Source organism: Falco cherrug, chromosome 2 (genome assembly GCF_023634085.1).
Source record: "Falco cherrug isolate bFalChe1 chromosome 2, bFalChe1.pri, whole genome shotgun sequence".
Classification (NCBI taxonomy): Eukaryota; Metazoa; Chordata; class Aves; order Falconiformes; family Falconidae; genus Falco; species Falco cherrug.
Window position 1 is genome coordinate 83,170,171 of NC_073698.1, and position 18,835 is coordinate 83,189,005.

At 46.3% G+C, this 18,835-nt stretch overlaps 1 protein-coding gene across 1 annotated transcript in view; it reads left to right on the forward strand.

The window, feature by feature from the left end:
• The window catches only part of BCOR (BCL6 corepressor), a 59,250-nt gene extending 47,720 nt beyond the window's left edge, over window positions 1-11,530 (forward strand). Inside the window, 5 exon segments of the mRNA XM_055701813.1 lie at window positions 377-543; window positions 7,486-7,631; window positions 8,800-8,877; window positions 9,087-9,237; window positions 10,408-11,530. Of these exon segments, the coding sequence (XP_055557788.1) occupies window positions 377-543; window positions 7,486-7,631; window positions 8,800-8,877; window positions 9,087-9,237; window positions 10,408-10,702 (837 nt within the window). The 3' untranslated portion in view covers window positions 10,703-11,530.
• The last annotated feature ends 7,305 nt before the right edge of the window (window positions 11,531-18,835 follow it).

An 18,835-nucleotide genomic window follows, 5' to 3' on the forward strand; every position in this document is an offset into this window, starting at 1 on the left:
TTGAGAAGTGGAAAGCTGCAAGTTTTGTCTGAAAAATCTGTGCCTTCCCTCTCTGTGACGATTGCTGACACTGGGGGCTGCGGGAAGGTCCCTGCAGGGTGCACAGCTCTTGGTGCCACTTTGTCCAAGCTAATCTGCTCATGGAAAGCCATGGTCTCTGCTCTGTGTCCTGAATAAATACGGCTTTCAATGGCTCCCGTTTTCCTTTTGACTGACTCAAAGAGGGTAACTTAGGCATATCACAGGGATTTTGTGTTTTCCCCTTTTTGCCTTCCACACCCACCCACCCAGGCTCCCCAGCTCTTTAAGAAGAGAAATCTGTGCATCACTGCAGCAAGAAATAACTCGATGTATCTGTTTTTCCTCCTGTTTCCAGGAAGTGGTTCTGTATTGTTTGGAAAACAAGGTGTGTGATGTGAATCATCGCGACAACGCGGGTTACTGTGCCCTGCATGAGGCCTGTGCCAGAGGCTGGCTGAGCATCGTGAGGCATCTCCTCGAGTATGGGGCTGACGTCAACTGCAGTGCTCAGGATGGAACCAGGTTAGTAGCACCCCTGGCCCAGCACTGGGTGGCCACAGCCACCAGGCAGTGGTTTCTTAGGCCATGACGGTGAGAGGAAGTGCCCCTTCCTTCTCTCTTTATGTCTTTCCTTTATCCTCCCCTTATCCCCCGTCCTGCATGAAACCCCCAAAGCAGGTCAGATGCTGCCAGGGTCCTCTTGCATGGTGTCCTCCTTATTGCTGGTCCTTGGGCAGAAGCGTGCCGGACTCGGTGACTTCCTGTGCTCTCCAGTTAATATAGCGGTGGGGGCACACTTTTGTTGTGTTTCGAGTTTGGTGTAATTTTTTTTTGTTGTTCTGGGAATTTTAATAAGTTGTGCTTTATTTTTCTTCAAGAGTTTGTGAAACTGCCAGCGACAGGGCAGGAAGGAGCATTACCTGAGGTGCAACCCTGCTTGTGTGTTCTCCGAGTCCTTCGAGTTGTGCCACAACAGTGGGCTTTGCCTTGTTAGCAGGGTTGCTTTTAAGAGCACTTCAGGCTCTTGCAGTGATTGGGTGTGCAAGTCCTATATATGCTCTATAAAAGTGTTGTTTTGTGGAACTGTTAAAACTATCTGCTCTTTTGATATTTTGGGTTGATTTTTTTTTATCCCGAATTAGCTTTTTTTAGTTTTCTTCATAGAATAGTAGGGGTGCTGAGTTCTTGTGCTTGCAGAATAGATAGTAAGCTTTTCTTTCTTGCTTTGTGGAGCTAGAAATGCTGCATGTACATCTCCTGAAGTACCTCGTTGACCACCTCTGTGGGGCTGACCTTGGGGTCACTTGTCCTTAGCATATGCAGAATGTTATCCAGTCTATGCATTTTGGGGACAGGTCACTTTGTATTCTGTGAAGCTCCTGCAGCTTGTTATCTTAAATGGTTTATCTCATTCACAATCACCATCCAAATAGGCAGGTGAAATTAGCATGACTAAGAGTCTACCTCTTTTGTTTTTAAGCTCTTTATTTATTAACTTGGGAAGGGAGGAGTCAGGAAAACAAAAGTCCCAAGAGGGCCAGCTAGGGTGGTCCATTCGAAGTTCATGGTGGTAATGGTCAGTCGTTACCGGCCCATCATGGCCCAAAGGAAACGTTTCTGGAGAAACATTGAAGCTCTGGCTGGATTGCCAGATTCCTTCTGTCTCCCACTTCTTTGTAAGAAGTCTCAACTCTCTAGACTGACAAACAGCCCCACATTTTGTGCTGTCTTCAGCTTTCATACGTGACCTATGCAGCAGTGGCAAGTTGCCATAAAAAGAACCCTACATTATTTTTATCTCACTTGCTGGAATAAGCTATACAGAAAATTAACCCCAGGAAGTTTCAGACCGGTCCTAATCACCCACCAGTTCAGAGTCCACCTTTGATTTCGATTCACAGATGGAGCCGATCTTCAAGAAAGAAACTTGGCTTGTGTGCCCTGAAAAGTTGTTTTGGGGGGGAAAATGCATTTTAGAAATGAACATAGTAATGATCTGATCATAGACGGTAATGTCAGAACTCAGCCTGTGGTTCCCTTTCCTTTTTGATGGCAGACTTATTTTTTGTTTGAAAAGCTGCCTAACAGACAGTGTGAATCCAAAACGCATCTAATGCACAGATGAAAGATGGTCTAGCTGCCCTGAGTTGGGGAGGACGGAAAGCAGAAGTTTCTGTAAGGAACTTCTGATGAGTGTTATCCACTGCCTTTTGGTAGGGCCAGACTTCCCTGTCTCTGTAAAGCAAATCATGACATTCATAAGACAAATCCCATTTTTCTCTTAATAAGTAAGATACTGAAATCTTAAATCCAAAAAAATCAAAGCCTTTTTCCCCTCCCCTTCTTCTTTAACTACGCTGAATGTGCCTTATTGTCCCCTCCATCCACCATCTCACAAGCCCACTAGCCAAAGGTATTTCTGGTAGCGCTGGAAGCTCTCAAGTCTTGAGACAGTAACAGTGGATGTTCAGTTTGATTCAGCCAGTTAGTGTAAATCCACATAGAGGAGTGATGTAATTGCACGAGCTGTAATGTAATTGCATACGCTGCCTTTGTTAATGTGACAGCCTGGGGTGTCACTTGGATGCCAGCTGCCTCTGTGGTCAGCTTTTTGGAGGGCACTCTGAAAAGTTGTGACAAGTGAGGATATGGCTTCAGTCTGAACAAAATGTCCATGTGAATGTGAATGATGTAGGAGAGTTTTGCAAAGTGTGCATCTCTTCTTTCAGTCCTACCTGGAGTGCTGTGGGTGCTCTGATCAAAGTGGTGGTTTTGCATGTGTGTGTTCAAGTTTTGAAAGTGAAGCAAAGACCCGACCCTCTTGCTCTGGTGTTGCCTTTTATGTACCTATGCAGCCAGTCTGTTGTGAGTTCAGTAGATCAGGTAGGCTGTCAGCCTCTGGTTCCTGATACTATCAGAAACCTTGGTGAACCCAAAACCAAACAAAGCACTAGACTGTAGTGGCTGGGCAAGGAGGTGACGGCATCGGGGTGGGGGTGGGGTGGGTGTGTGTAGGTATGGTGCAATCCTTCCCTTCACCCTCAGCTCAGCGCTGGGGCTCTGCCTGCATGCCTACTGCTGCCTGCAGTGCACAGTGTCCCTCTCTGCCCTGTTAAGGGCACATCTGGTCAGGTTAAGTACAGCCGTCTTCTGTGGTTTTCCCCTTAAACTCTGTGTTGATGGTGGCTCTCCAAGTGCAGTGCCTGCAGACCCTGAATACACAAGCACTCTGCTGCTGAATTAGTGGCTAATCAAAGATTATTGTAGAACAGGGCGAGATCTTTAAGACCTGTCTCAGAGGTGCCACAGCCACTAAGGGCTCTTAATCGTCTTACCTATAAATAATAATAGACTGTGCTTAAGAGGTGAGGCTTTCCTTCCCTGACAGGACCCCAGTAAGTGCAGTAGCTCAACAAGGGGGTTCGATGACCAGTGCCTGACATTAGCAAGGATGGTCGTCCAGTGTATTTGGCTTTATCTCCTTGTTCTCCTCTTGCCTCCACAGCATGCCCTAGCTGAACCGGCACCACTTCAAAAACAAAGCTGCATGCCAAAAATACAGGCATCTCCTGCCTGTTAGTGAGGCCTCTCCTTTGCTTCAGAGTTAGCTTGCTAGATTCATTCTCTGTAGCCAGTTTTGCTTTATCCTTCTTGCTGGCGGCTGATGAGCTCAGCCTTTTTTATTTTTTCCCTGGGAGGACCATGCCAAGATGGCTCTCTTCCTGTGTCCTTTCAGCTGGTCTTGGCAGAGCAATACCCTCCAGCAGCTAATTGCGTTAAAGAAGAGGCAGCCGGCATAGCTGCCCTCCTGTAACTTGTGCCTTGCCTCTTCCATGGGGCAGCGTTGCATGATAGAGTAGATGGGGGTAAAAATAAGATGCCAAGATACGGTATTGCTCAGCGAGTTATGAGACCTCTTACTGCAATGAGGAAAATTCTGGTGGTGCCTGAAAGGCTGAGAGCAAACCCTGACTGGCTTAAATAGTTTATAATTTTGGTGGTGGAATGATAAACCCCCAGTGAAATGTTTTCCTAACTCTAGTAGTGGTAAAAATAGTAGGAAGAATTTGACAGTACACAAGAGAGGGTTGGGATGTGTGTCTCCTGTAGGATATTGCAGCTTTCGAATGTCCCCAGATCGTTCTGGGGCCTTTTGAAGTATTTGTTTTAGAAATGAGCTGTTCTACCATTAACTATATCATTAGGGATAGAGAGCGTTTATTTCCACCATGCTGAGGGCAGAAAAGATTATATGGGCAAAGCAGCTCAGGAGAGGACTCCCAGGGATCTTCTTTTTTTTCACATCTGAAAGAGTTGCCGACTCCAATAGTCACTTTTGCATCCTACAAAGAGGATGGTTAAACTCTTCCAAGACTGAAAAATACTCCCTCCTCTGCCAGCCCTGGTGGGAGAAGCAAACAAGTAGCTGTGCCTTTGCGTGGTCCTGCTCTTGAGCTTGCCAAGGAGCTGTGCTAGCCTGTAAAAGAGTCTGTCAGTGCTCTGTTACTGCCTTTTTCCCCCTGCCTTATCTATGGGAATCTCCTTTTTTTTTCCCCCTGCTCCTTGCCAGTGTTTTCTTCCCTTTCGTCTCTTCCTTCTGTTTATTGTTCTTCCTCCTTCCATGCGGCTTTACTGCGCCTTTCCTCCCCCTTGCCTCTATAAAGTCCTGCCTCATGCCCAGGGTGGCCTCCCTGTGCTCTGGCAGGTGACAAAGCTGGGTCTGCCTGCCCTGCTGCCTGCCCTGCTACCACTGCCTCTGTTTGCACCACTGAACCAGGCTGGGTGACACGTAGAAAGGGAGAGGGAATCCCATCCCGGGGTTACAGCCCAGGCGCTGCCGTTTTTCCTTCCCACAGAATGCCCAGGCGCCCTTTAATAAACTCATCCGGGTGTTGTTAAATCGATTGAAACACTGCGTGGTGATTTAGATGCTGTTTTTAATAAGTTAAGGGATCATCTTGAATTCATTACTGCTTCAAAAGCCACTTAGGTAAGTCAGTTCAAGAAAAAAAAAACACACAAAAAATCCCACAAACCAGTAAACTAACAACACTCTCCACCCCCACCCCCAAACCAGAAAATCCTAATTCTGGATTTAAAATAAAATGGAACACAGTTCAAAATTAAAGACTCAAGTAAAGTAAAGGAGTGGGGGGGGAAAAAGCGTCCCCAGCATTTGGCGGCAGCCATAGCTCTCATCTGTTCATGCTGCCTGTTGCCAGACTTTCAGCCAGGGATGCTTCATGCCCAGTGGGGGACTGGAGGGTTTGCAGCAAGGCTGATCTTTCCTGTTGTAGATGCTCAAAATGTCATGACCCCACAGCTCAGCCCTCAGATGCTTGCTGGCAGCCAGAAACACCCAATACTTCTTCAGCCTTGGTGTCAGCACCCCTGTTGTTCGTTACCTTTTGTGATCACTTGGGATGTTTAGCCCTGGCCAGATCCTGGATGTGCCGGGTGCTGCATAGGCACGTGATGCTGCAGCAGTCCTTGTGTGGAAGCACCGAGTCAGTAGGTGGAGGTGGGAGGGTGAGGCTTGCAGGGAACCTCAGGGATGCTGGCTTGTCCAGCACTCTGTTTCAAGGGCATCACATAGTTTTGGTGTTATGTTAAGAGCACTCCCTGTGAAATTGAGAAGGGATATCCTGACCCTGTGTAACTGATCCTCATAGACCTCTCTGGTCTTAAAATTTGAAAGTGGCTTTCCAAAGAGCAGCATTTTGGGCTTTGACATGCACGTGCATGTACACATGTTGCATGCTCTGGTGCCAGGGGTCTGAGGGGTGGCACGAGCTGGGTTGAGGACTGCGCTCAGCAGCTTGGGGGTCACCTGCTTGTTCACTGTGTTGGTTGCCTGGGGGTGCGCAGGAGGCTGGCAGTGTGGGGTAAGCCCTCTTTCCATAGCCATCAAGCTGCAAACTCCCAAGTGCACCTTTCTTGTGTCAATATAGGATGCATATGTTAAAAACAAAACTGCGTGCAGCTTTCCAGCAAGATGGGGGCAAGCAAGAGTGCCTCACGTGTGACAGATGTTAATCACCTTAAGTCACAGCCTACTGGAAAGTACTTTGAGTAAACACAGTTGGAATATTCTTTCTGAGATGGATTAGAGCCCCCCTGCTACCAGCAGTGCTGTGTGATAGATAGGAATATGGTCGTGTGCCTTCCTCTTCTGACTGGTTTGACCTGCTTCCTCCTGCAGAGGAAGGAGCTCTGCCCTGAGCTCACGTGGATGGCAGTCTGTACCAGAGCAGTGGTGACATGGCGGGGCCGTTGCTGCGTGCAGCAGAAGCGGTGGGATTTGGCCTCTTTGCAGGAGGGAGTTTAAGCCCTGGTTGTTACCCAAGTGTTGCTTGGCAGATTGGTAGATGGAGCCGAGGGTTTTGCTTGTCTGTGCTTCCAGATGACATTCTTGTAATGTCATTCTGAAAGGTTTCTAGGAAGGCAGTATGCGGTCCTAGTTACAGTCCTCGCTTACTTCTTTTGCCTTTTAATACATCTGCTTGAGAGCTTGGAAGCCTTGTTGTGGGGCAGTGGTGGTGGCAGTCTGAAGGGGTATAGAGTCAAGCTGCATGATCACGGGCCATGCATTTGACTCCACTTTCAGTTCCCTGCTCATCACTGTCTAAGGAAAAGATGGGATTTTAACACGTCTTCATTAGTCTGAAGGGTAATATGTTCTACTTCCAGACAACTCCCTGTTACGTATAATCAATTTTAAAGGCAAAAGTTAATGCGATTTATAATTAGCGATAAGGAATTCTAAACCTGGAATTGCAGGCATGTGTATTAATGAATAATCCTTCTGTAGGCTCACAAAATCTATGTCTGAGCTTGTATAGATTGCTCATGCCGTGTAAAATGCGTTAATTTCTGGGTGGACTGGACTTAAAATAACACGTTTTTCAGTTCTCTGAGTAGAAGGGTTGGATTGTGCTGCAAATATGTTCACAAGTACTGTTTAAAGAGGGTATAGCGCAGAAGTGTAATTCCTAGCAAATTTTCATAACTTATTTCTGTGTACATAATTTCAGAGCTTTGGGTAACTGATCTCCGTGCTTGCCCAGAGGCAAGCTAGATGAGGCCTTATGCCACAGCGCGCTGTTGAATTGGCAGAGATTTGGAACAGTGGAGTGACTTGCAGCAAAATTACGTTTGTGAGGCTTCATGCAAACTCCTGCTTTCTGTTACAGCGCTGTAATTATTTTACTGGCCCTCGAAATATGTATGGCAATGAATAGATGTAACAGCAATATCTGCCCTGAGCAGTCTGACTCTGAAAAGACAAAGAGGGGAGGGGATGATGTGCAAGTAAAACTGACAATAAGGTGATTGGCAGCTGTATTAATAGTGTTATTTGCTATAAATAACTTTGATCTGAAGTCAGAAGTTTCTTGTCAGACACATTTGCATAATACTATTGAGTCAAAACGTAACACTATGATCTTTTTTATTTCCCCCTAGACCAATCCATGATGCAGTTGAAAATGATCACTTGGAAATTGTCCGCTTGTTACTGTCTTATGGTGCTGATCCAACACTTGCAACCTACTCTGGGAGGACCATTGTGAAAATGACCCACAGTGAGCTCATGGAGACCTTCCTCACAGGTATGTGGCCACATTATGTGGGGCTTTGCTGGTCGTGGCAAGTGGAGGGACATTCCCTGGTCCCATAGTCCTTGTTGCCTGGTGGGGACGGCTCCATGCCAAGGAGTAGTGTTAGGGTAGGCTGCAGTAATTCCCTCTCTGCCTGTGAAAACGCAGTGGCTGCAGGTGGGAAGCATGCAGCCCCCATGCATGGAGGCTCCTTCTAATTGAAACTCTTAATAAGTCGTAAGGATTACGGCACTATCAGATTTGATAGATAGGTAGACGGTCAGCAGGCTGTTTCAGTGCCTTCAGTTTTCTGCTTGAAATGAAAATAAACTTGCCAAATTGAATAGCTGTTTGTTAAACATAATCTCTTTTTTTTTTTTGGTTTCCTGTGGTCTTGCTTTTTGTCCTTTCAGTACTTGTATTTTTGCAAGTTCTGCCTCATGTCTGAAATGCTCTTAAAGGCTCTTGTGCTTAAACATGTCCATGTTCTAACGTGGTTTTACTTTTTTTTCCTGTTAGTTTTGGATAAAGATACTTGCATTCCCTAATAACTTAGCTCTGAAAATGTTTGCAGTGCTCACAGTGGATGAGTTTAAGTACTCATCTACTTACCTGTTCAAATGGTGCAGTGTAGAAAGTGCATAGGTGTATCATGACTTTTAGTAAAGTCCAGTATCTTGGACTTCGTAGCATCTTGAATTCCAGTATCTTTTCATCAACTCAGCTAGCAAATCTCCCAAATTATGTCTGTAGAAAAGAACTATATCTTCCGAGTGTATCTGTGTGGGAAAACTCCCAAACTGGTGTCCAGAATAACTAACTGTGCAGGCTAAAAAGTGTGGTACATCCTATCTTTCACAATAATAAACTGCCACTCTCGGTTTCTGAAACTTCAGGTTGGGTCTGTCGCTATTAGACCTTGGGGTGGTTATTTGATGTGATGGGTCATTATTTGTTGAGATGGGAGAAAGGATGCAGGAGAAAAGTAAATTCCAGGAATATTTGTGAGAATGTTATGTATATGCTGTTGTTTATAGCATGTGCATCACGAACATGGTATGGGGATTTTTGATGGAAGGTATGGAAGATGCATAGTCAGACTGTATGACACACGGTCTGCTACACTTGCCAGCTTTTTGTTCTCATCAGTATGTTTTTGTTGTTGTTTTTTCCTCTCCAGAGTATTTAACTGACCTGCAAGGTCGAAGTGTTGATGACCCTGGTTTGTACTGGGATTTCTATGGCAGCTCTGTGTGTGGTGAGCAAATGTTATCCTTTATTTCTTTGTATGCGGAGACTTTCAAAACATGCAGTATGTGAGGGTGGGGGCTGTTTTGTTTTTATGGCGGAGGAAGCTAGGAAGGAAGCAAACTGATTTTATTTACAGATCACGTTATTGGAAGAAAAAGCAAGACCTGCAACAGTCTCTTCAATGCTGACTTGGCACCTTTATTCAATTTTATTTAGATCCAAAAGATGAATCTGGATTTGACATCTTGGCAAATCCTCCCGGCCCAGGTGATGAAGATGAAGATGGGTTTAGCGATGTGTTTGAATTTGAATTTTCGGATGAGCCTCCCTTGCCGTGTTACAACATTCAAGTGTGTCTCTCTCAGGGGTAAGAACAAATACAGGTTTTGGCGTAAAAAAAGCGGAGATGGTCTACTTGGGATGGTAGATGTTTGTGTTTGTGGGGGAAAGTTTGTGTTTATGTAATGTGAATGACAGCGCAACTCCGTTACCTGCCAGGCTTTTTTAGAATAAGCGAATAGGAGGTGAGAGGGGGAGAGGCTGACTTGTCAGGGCTGCGGTTTGAGTGCCATACTCCTGAGCAGGATGAGTGACGTTTGAACACAGATTCCTTCCCTTGTCCCATGCAGGCACCTTGGTATAACATCCCAAACTACAAGTGCTTGCAGCACTTAAATTTGTTTGTAAGGTGTTTTCAATTTTAGTTAATAGGCTTTTCTGTTTTGCTAAGTGGGCGCGCTTTTGTGGATGACGCAATGACATTGTTACTGGTGTTCTGGTCTTTGTAGCAAAACTGGTTTAAAGCTCTGAATAGGATCAAACAAATGAGCATCTTACAGAAGATGCTATGATACTTAATAATAAGCAGAGACCTGGAAAATTTTATTATCTGTTGTATTCAAGTTATAAATTAGCTTTGTAAATAGCTACCATTTGTCATTTGCACCAATTTTGATGACAGATGTGGGAAAAATAGTTTTAAATATTAATCTTTTAGGAGTGCAGGTTTTAACGTGTTTTTATTATTTGAGTGATGGATGTAATGAGTTCTCTGAAGTGGACAAGTATGAAGAATGAATTTTAAAAAATGTATTCTTAATCTGAGAAAAACAACCCTCTGTTGGCATATTTAAGATCGGCATCTCTGGAAGTCAGAGGTGCTGAAATTTCTGGTTATAACTCTAAGCCATCTTCTACCTTGCTAAATGAGAGTCAGGCTCAGCCAGGCAAACCTTTAACTGTATGAGCAGCCGTCTCAGGATGGCTGCAGACACACACGTGTGCTCGTGAACCCTGGGTTTATAGGCTCCAGTACCTCCCCCTCCTTCCCCAAAGCTGCAGGCAGTGGTACTGTGAGTAAATATGTACACGCCTGCACATCTGTTGTATTCCACCCTGTGGGTGATGGCCTTGATTTCAGGGGCGTTGTTTGTGTGGGTACAGTCGGGGAGGGTCTGTCACAGCAATACGGTGAAGAGTCAAGAAGCCCATGAGTGAATGTCAGTTATTGGAGCCTCTTTCTCCTTTGCTTCCACAGACCACGGAACTGGCTTTTGCTCTCAGACGTGGTGAAGAGGCTAAAAATGTCATCTCGCATCTTCCGCTGCAACTTCCCCAATTTGGAAGTTGTCACCATCACAGAGGCAGAGTTTTACAAACAGACTTCCCTCAGCCAGTTGTTCTCTTGCGCTATGGACCTTGAAGCTTTTAACCCGGAGAGCAAAGAGCTGTTGGACTTGGTAGAGTTTACAAGCGAACTCAAGACTTTGCTCGGCTCCTCGCTTCACTGGTTGCATCCGCATGAGGACCCTCCCTTCGACATCCTCTGGTGAACCATCAGGCCATTTAATGTACAGTGCTCTATACAGTTACTTCTTTATGTATATGTGTTCAAATGAAAATGTTTCTGTAAAGAAAGGACACTATTAAATATGAAAATATCTTTCCTTTATATAAGAGATCTGAATTCCAGTTGGATGGATTTTGGAAGAATTTTTTTTTAACTTCAATCAGTTTTTACAAAATTGTTATATAATGTTTCTTTAAATGCACACAGGCTTTGGGATAAGTTTGTTATTACTTGGAACACATTTTTTTTTTTAAAGAACACACACACATTGACTTTGTTTCATACAAAGCACTGATTACACAGAACATACTTTTTTCTAGGTGATGTGATCAAAGTCGTGTGGCTTGTTTGGGAGATAGAATTCGGTAAGGCACTTGGTGATATTATTTTTGTTTTTTTGTTTACAGAATTACCTGCTTTGGCCAGGTAAGCACTATTGAATATAATTCAATAGTTTGTAATATAAATTAAACCATATCCATACGCATCAACTAATTGTAAGAACTTTTATATCCTAATTTAAAAGCTGTGAAATTTAGTTTTCACACATCAAACCGGATTGTTTATATATGTTTAAACATTTTATGCTCTTTATTTAAAGAAGACTTTGAACTATTTTTTCTGTACCTTGTAAAATATTGAAAAACTAACATATGTTGAAGTTGCTTGAAACTGTACATAAACTAAATTTTCTGAATTGTGTGTTTATGTTTGAGATCTGTGTTTTAACTTTGTAAGTAAATCTCCTGCCTTTGTATTTATATTTTACAAAAATTTTCTTAAAGGCAATAAAACTGTTGAGAAATGAAGAGGCTGAAGTGACTCCCATTAATTCTGTGCTTGGATGCGAAATGAGCTCCAACTCATTAATGTTTATGAAATGAGGCTCCATGAGCGGTTCTCTGAGCGGAGCAGAGCTGGCACAGGTGCCAGCGAGCAGCTGATGAAATCTGAGGTAGAATCTGCGTTGGCTTTCTAAATTCAAGGTTACAAGAAAACATTGGGCGGGCGCCTTTTGTGGGATAGAGGTTTGAAAGTGGTATTCACAATACTTTCTGCATTGCCTTTTACTTAAAGAATTGTGAATAGGTTCAATTATTTTTCCTCCTTTGTCATTGCTGTAAGTTGAATTGACTGAATTCTCTTTTCAGTGGTATGTGCAGAGCAGAGGAAAATCGTACCAGGGTAAATGCTTCAGTTTTAATGTGGAGCGTTAAAGCTGTGAGCACACTTTGCGGGGGCGTATCTAAAGGGACAGTGACCAGAATGTCACTTTTACACAACTCAGGAACTTGTGCCTAAGAGGCTGGTTTCCCTGGGCTTGGGCAGGCCCTCTCTTAAGGGTCTGGGTCTGCCCTTCCCCTTGTGGAAAGATGTTCTTGCTGTGAACCCAAACTCTTTTTTTAAGTTCTGCTTTGGGGTTGTTTTTAACAGGAGTATGTCCTGTGATAGCCAAATGCTTCAAGCTGAGATGTTTAAATTGTGCTGCTCTTCTGATGAGGGCCAGGACACCCACCAAAAGGGTCTTCAGCATCTGGTCCATCTGAGAAAAGCATTTGGGAAAAAGTTTTTCCATCTGGAGCAGTGAGGCTCAGAGGTCTTGATTTTAATGGACAGCGTACTGTGGGTTCAATCTTTGCTCTTGGGGGAGCTTAAGAAAGGGTGTGAATTATCCTCATCCTGAAGGTAAGGAAGAATGATGCCTCATTCCTGAAGGTGCCTGAGAGGGAAAGACACAGAGCTGATGCCTCTTGTGGCACATTGCCTTCGAGTCTTTTGTGAAATGTTTGTACTGTGTGGCTTACCACGGGACTGCTTCTTGGGGGTAAGGTGGTTTTGTAGCTGAGCCAAGAGGCAAGAGAGGGATCTGACAGCTGTCTGCTGCTGGCAGCTGAAGTCCCCTTTCTGCACGGGACAATTTTTAGTCCTAATGCAACCACTGACCTCTTTCTCCAGACATTGGATAAGGGTGATGATGGTCTCTCCTGTATGGCTTAACGCACACCCTGGATTTCCTTTTAAGCCATCCTTCAGGTTTGCAAGGAACCGAAACACAGACATCCCTGCTCTCCAGTGGCAGCTGATTTTACCACCTGGTTTTCCCAGAAAACAGATGTGGGGCAGAAAAACTAAGACAAGGAAGAACGTTAAAAACAATTGTTACGGGCACCTTTATCTGATCAATTGCCTAACACTTGGATGGTTTGAGCTGAGCATAAATCACCTGCATACCGCTTCCAGGGGTGCATGGCAGACACCTCACTTCTCGCTGTGCCCCGAAGGCAAATAGAAGATTGACGCAGCTTCCTCTTTTGGCCAGCTCCTCCTCCAATGACATTGAGCACGTGCTCCCCAAACATCTCCGCTTAGTCAGTTTTCCACTATCTCCACTGAGTAGTACAGTTGGGCCTTCTCCATGCTGGCACTCGCATCTGTGCTCAAATACAGTAACGGCCTCATGCTGTTGTAACGCAAGTGTGTGCCTGCCCTGAGGCCTGTCTGTGCTCTAAAAATAGGGTCATGGCGGGGAACACCTGATCGCAGTGCTGCCCCTTGACATAACCATTTTATCTTCTAGGATGTACTTTTCTTAAAAGACTTTAATGTGCGAGGGTGCTTGAGAGAGCATGGAGGGTTCCACAGAGTAGGGCAGCATCCTGTGCTGCTGGGCGCATGAGGCTGGCTTGGCCGACCCTGTTCTGGATGGGTTGGGGGAGTCTGTCATGGGAGAGGCTGGCTGCATATGTAGTTTAGCAGTAGGCAAGTCTGGGGGAATGTTACCTTGGGAAGAGGAGAGATGGTGGTGTGCTGGCAGGGAGTGAACTTGGTGACAGCGAGTATAGGCAGGGGAGTCGAAATGCTGGCTGCCTTGCCAGCACCGGGGCTGGCTGGGTGGTGCATGGCTCAGAGCCAGGGACTGAGCTAGCTCCAGCCAGCATGGCAGGGCAGGGCTGGGGCTGATGTTCAGCATTTCAGCTTCTGGATTCATGCTGCTCTCCTTTAAAGCGCTTTCCTGTGCATCCTCCTTGGGCCAAAGATACTTGCTTCACACCACTGGCATTGCTCCAGCTTAATAAAAAAAAAAGGAAACAGAAACGCTGCCTTTGGGGACAGTAAAACCCTGCCAATCCTGTGTCCTGCCTTCTGCAAGGTGGAAGTGCAGCGCTGATGCTGTTGGGGCCCAAGCCAAAGCGTTTTCTTGAATTTCCCCTGCTTATCACTTGGATTTTTCTGGCTGGGAGGTTGTGCTGCCCTGTGGAGGTGTTAAAGAACCACTGCTGCAATAGGAAACAACCCATTTCCAGCTAGAGCAGCCAGGTGAGCCTCGCTGAAGGGAGTTTCCTTCGTCAAACTTTTACTTGGTGCTGGCTGGGAAGTCCCAGGAAACAGGAGGCTCTAGGCTGGCTGCCTGGCAGGGAGGGGGGGGGTCACAGCATCAGCAGTGCCGGGAAGTTTCTCCTGAGGTAAGCGGTGCTGCTGAGGATGCAAAATACTGAACTCCTCCCTTGCCTTATGCAGTGGACTGGGTTCTGCATAGTAGGGTTGGCCCTGGGAGTTTCTGTTGTGTTATTTCTCCCTCTGGACACTTCTCATTTCTTCTGCTTTGCTGTCTCCCCCCTTTTGCTCTGGTGGCCTAGATGGAGACTTGCTCCAAAGACATTGAACCAGTGAGTGGCAAGCAAGGGCCAGAGGTGTTTGGCCCTTGTGTGTGCTCTGTGGGGAGCAGTCTGCTAAAAGGAGAGAGCCCAGATGCCCACTGGAAGCCTGACCCAGCTTCTAGCTTGCAGGATCACAGAAGCAGAATGGAAATTGTCTTCAAAACTGCTCCCAGGGGCCAAGCTCACCCCATGAATCAAAGAGCTTGAAGCTGACTCCTCCCTTCATTTCTGTGTTAAATAACAAAACTATAGATGAGACCCATGGTTTGTGCATTAATATGAACAAGGTGTCAAGGGGTGGTAAATGCAGGCAGCTGCCATTCCCAGGCTCGGTGGGGCTGCTAGTAAATGTTCAGCATCATTTCTCCAGTTTGTATAGGAAAAAGGCACAGATTGCTACTTTCAGTTTGTACAGATGCAAGCTAACTGAAAAAACAGTATCATAGTTTAAAATTGTTTGCAGAGCATCATATTTTCATTTCAGTATGGTCCAGTGTTGGTAGGAGAGGGCTTGGCATCACTGCCCAAGACAGAAGAGTTGATTGCCACAGTTGTGAAGATATATATTAGGTCTTTTCTAAATGTGCTTATTCACTATTGCATTTCTGCTAGAAGCGGGGGCAGAAGAACAAAGGGACTGGAATCCAGCAAGTTTTGCTTTGTGAGCTTGTAGTGTTGTCAGGGGAAAAAATCCCCAAGCAGATCTGAAGAAAATTAAGTTCTCTTTAAGTACCATGTCTAGATGTCCACGCTGTCTTCCCACCTACATCAGTCTTGCTAGTTCTGCATTTTACTGGTTAGTGTGCTTTGCATGGGTTCACCATGATTGCAGAGTGAAGAGATTGTATTTTGCTGCAAGTTAAGTGTGATGGATCATTAGGACCAGCGCTGCCTTCCACCCTTGGGGGTGAAGGCGGTATGTTGTTTGTTTCTGATTTGCCAGCCCTGAAGCAAACCTTGTCCACACCATGTGCAGATTTTGCTCCAGCAGACCAACACAACTGTAGACGATTGCACTCTTGAGCCAGGTATGAACCACAAATCTGCCACTAAATAGATTTTCCTTTTGTTGTCACATTAATTTGCAACTCATTAATAGTGACAGCAGTGAGGTACTGCACTGATACAGATTTGCATATTCATGACCAACTTATTATTAAACAAATAAGATTTCCCTAGCTTAGGAAGCACCCAGAGTAATGCCACATTGTGCATTATATCAGCCTGAATGTTTTATTTTCTCTTTAATATGTTAATAGATGTAAGGGGTGCTCTTTTTTTTAAGTAAATGTGCATCTATAAAATAACATGTAATTAAAAAAGTCAGAATCATTTAAATAGTAATCCATTAACAAACCTGCCAATAATTGAGCAGGATTACCTGTTTAATGTAGAAATCAATTAATCAATTCTAACTGCTGGTTTTGTCACCTGATGACCAATGCAGGCAGTACCAGCAAAGCACAACTAAGTCACTACCAGTGAGGTGAGCAATGGGCAGACAGCTGATCTGATCCTGTGTTTTACGGTTTGTTACAGTCAAATTGTTTGCGTTTCATAGTTGCTTTTGTTTCTTCCCCCTAGAGGAGTGGTGGGAGAGAAAGTGAGGACTGTGCCTGGTGCCGTACCCGCTGCCAGCTGCCACACTCATCTTACTCACACCTCTCTGGCAAGGCTGAGGGAAATGTGGCCATCGAGGGTCCGCAGGGTCCCCAGCGACTCCCTTTTATCTCTGCTGGCTGGAGCTCCCTGCAGGTACCGCCCTGACACCAGCTATGGCTCAGCCCCAGGAGGAGGAGAGCAGCGCTCTGGCCCCCAGCATGGGCAGTTGGGTGGTTGGAAGTGGTGGGCAAGGCGGACCCTTGTGCCAAAGAAACCAGGACAAAGAGCCCTTGGAGCTCAACAGCCACTCAAAGTCTGCAGGCAGGAGGAATGGGAGATGTGGAGTGTGGGGCTGTCCACAAAGCAGCACAATATTTTCTATCAGGCTATTTGAGGCTAGACAGCGTGCATAGCAAACCTCTCTTCAGGTCCCTGCTCCATCTGTATTTTTCATTCCTTTCTGGCTCTTCTAACAATTTGTAGGGTATTGGGCATAATTACATGTGTGGGAACCAGCTGGCTGTTGCAAAGTTCCCCTCAGTCCTCAAGTTATTTTTTTTCCTGGCTTGACTTTGCAGAGGTCTTTGACGGTGCTGCCTAACCATGAGGCCAAATGCGGTTCTTACCCCATGCTTCTGTTTCCTTATGAGTCACAAGCCACCCCCTTTGAACTGCTGGCCCATGCTCCCAGCCTCCCCAGGCTCAGGAGCTCCTGTCGCTGGCTAATTGCAAAGGGTGTGTAGCCCTGAAGAGACACAGCTAAAAGGAAGGATGGTGAAACACAGCCATAAGTCACCCCAAAGACTATATCCCCTCAGGTACAGAGTCGGGTGAGGCTATTTCAAAAACCTGCATACAGCAACCTCCCAGTGCCCTTCTCCAACAGGGGATAATTTAATTTTCTGATGTGGGATCTGTCCTTATCTTCATCTCCTCTCTCAGGTCCTTCCCTGGCACAATAAGGGGTGCCAACAGGGTTGTAGCCTGATTTCCACTGCTCTGTGGCTTCAGCCTTTTCCATGCACTAAGGATGTAGAGGGTTAGGCAACACATGTGGCAGGCGCTTGTGATGTCAGACAGTGTTTAGTATTTGTAGCTGTTGAAATTTCAAGGAAAAGGCTCCCTAATGAAAACCCTTTTCCAATATGTCATAAAACTCCTGTTTAAGTAAAGCCTACGCGAAGGCAAGTCCTGACAGGCCTCCTGAAATGAAAAGGGCAGATTATTTAACAGCTGATCAACACTAATAACCCTTGGCAAATACAGTATGCAAATTTAGCACTGGAGCCAACATGCGCCGAAGGGACTCTTCTCTAACAGCCTGGCCTGGCTGCTCTCAAACCACTGCTGTTAATCACGGAGCCCAGCACTGGGAGTGGGGAGACCTGGGCTGCAACTGCCACGTGTTATGTCAGTGGTCTGCGGGTGCTTGTTTAGGAGAAGTTCTTCCACCACCACAGGAATCTAATGGGCGTTTGGTGTCTGACCGCTCCGTGGGGCCAGGCTCGGGCTCCCTTGCTGAAATGCTGAAACCGGTGGCATAAAGCACCAAGGGAGCTGAAACAAATAGTTTGAAGCTGGATATAATATATCCCCTCTCTGTGACACCTTAAGGGAAATTATCAACTTTAAGTATCTTTGCGATGCTCCAGCCTACATAAAACTTCTCCTTTCTGAACTGGGCCAACCCGTGGGCAGAGTTAGGCATGGGATGGGAGCTGGGTGCAGAGTGGAGCTCATCCTTCTGCCCCCTGGGTGGCTTTGTCACTGCCCAGCTGCCCTAACCGAATCAGCTTCCCCAGCCCAGGGACCTACCTGTGCTACCCACTGGCTGCTGTGAGCACCGAGGGGATTTGGGGCGCCTTGATGCAGGACCAGCTCAGCAGGGCAGCAATGGCAGTGGCTACGTGATGAGCTGGGCCTGCCTCAGGGACCGCTGCTGCTGGGTGGGGGGCGCCCCTCTGGGGACGTCCCTTGCTCCTGCCATGGGCTGCTTGCACTCACTAAACCAGCAGAAGACAGACCCAGAAGACCTTCGGGGTGGCGGGGGTACAGGGTGGGAGAGCACCCCAGCCCCCTGCAAGGCAAGGAGGCGGTGCTGCCTTGCTGTGGCAGCAGGGCAAGGGGTCAGAGATGGGCAAGGAAGCATTGCCCTTTTGGTGGCAGTGTGGCATTACCTTGGCTCTGTTGGGTGAGTGAGTGCCTCCGGAGCCTGGATGCTCAGCCCATCCACCAGCTCCCCACACAGCCGTTAACAGTCTAGTGACCAAAAGTGCCTGGTCCCCAAGGGGTTACCTCTCCTGAAATGGCTGCCTTGCCCGAAGAGCCAGTGTGCCTTTGCTAGTTTTCAAAGGCTCAGGAGTGAGCTTGATTAGCAAAGTCAACAAAGAGATGCAAATATACTGCAGCAAAAAAGATGCCTTGTGAGTCTGGGAGCCAAAACCCTGGGTAGCGGCAAACAACCGCTCTGGCTGTTGGGAAACATTATCGCAGGGAGGGTGTGTTATTCTGGAGGAGCCAGTGGCTCAGACCAGGTTGGTTCTGTGCACATGGTTCTGTGGACACAAAGCAGCGTCTCTGTCTTCAAGGTTATTTAATAGTAAACAAATGCTGTCAGGAGGAAAGCAACCCATTGCTGTCCAAGCACTCGGGCTTGGGCTATCTTTTGAGCACAGCAGGAGCTGTGGCCGGGGCAGCGCAGGCTGGAGAAATCCAGAAAGCCCCTTCCCAGGCTTATTTCTACAGCTACAGATCATCTTGAAAACACAGCCTTGTGCTCAGCTCGTGTTTGCCTTGCCAGGGCTTCAAACACCCGGCTAAGTTTCTAACAACATTACAGTCTTTCCTGCTCAGTG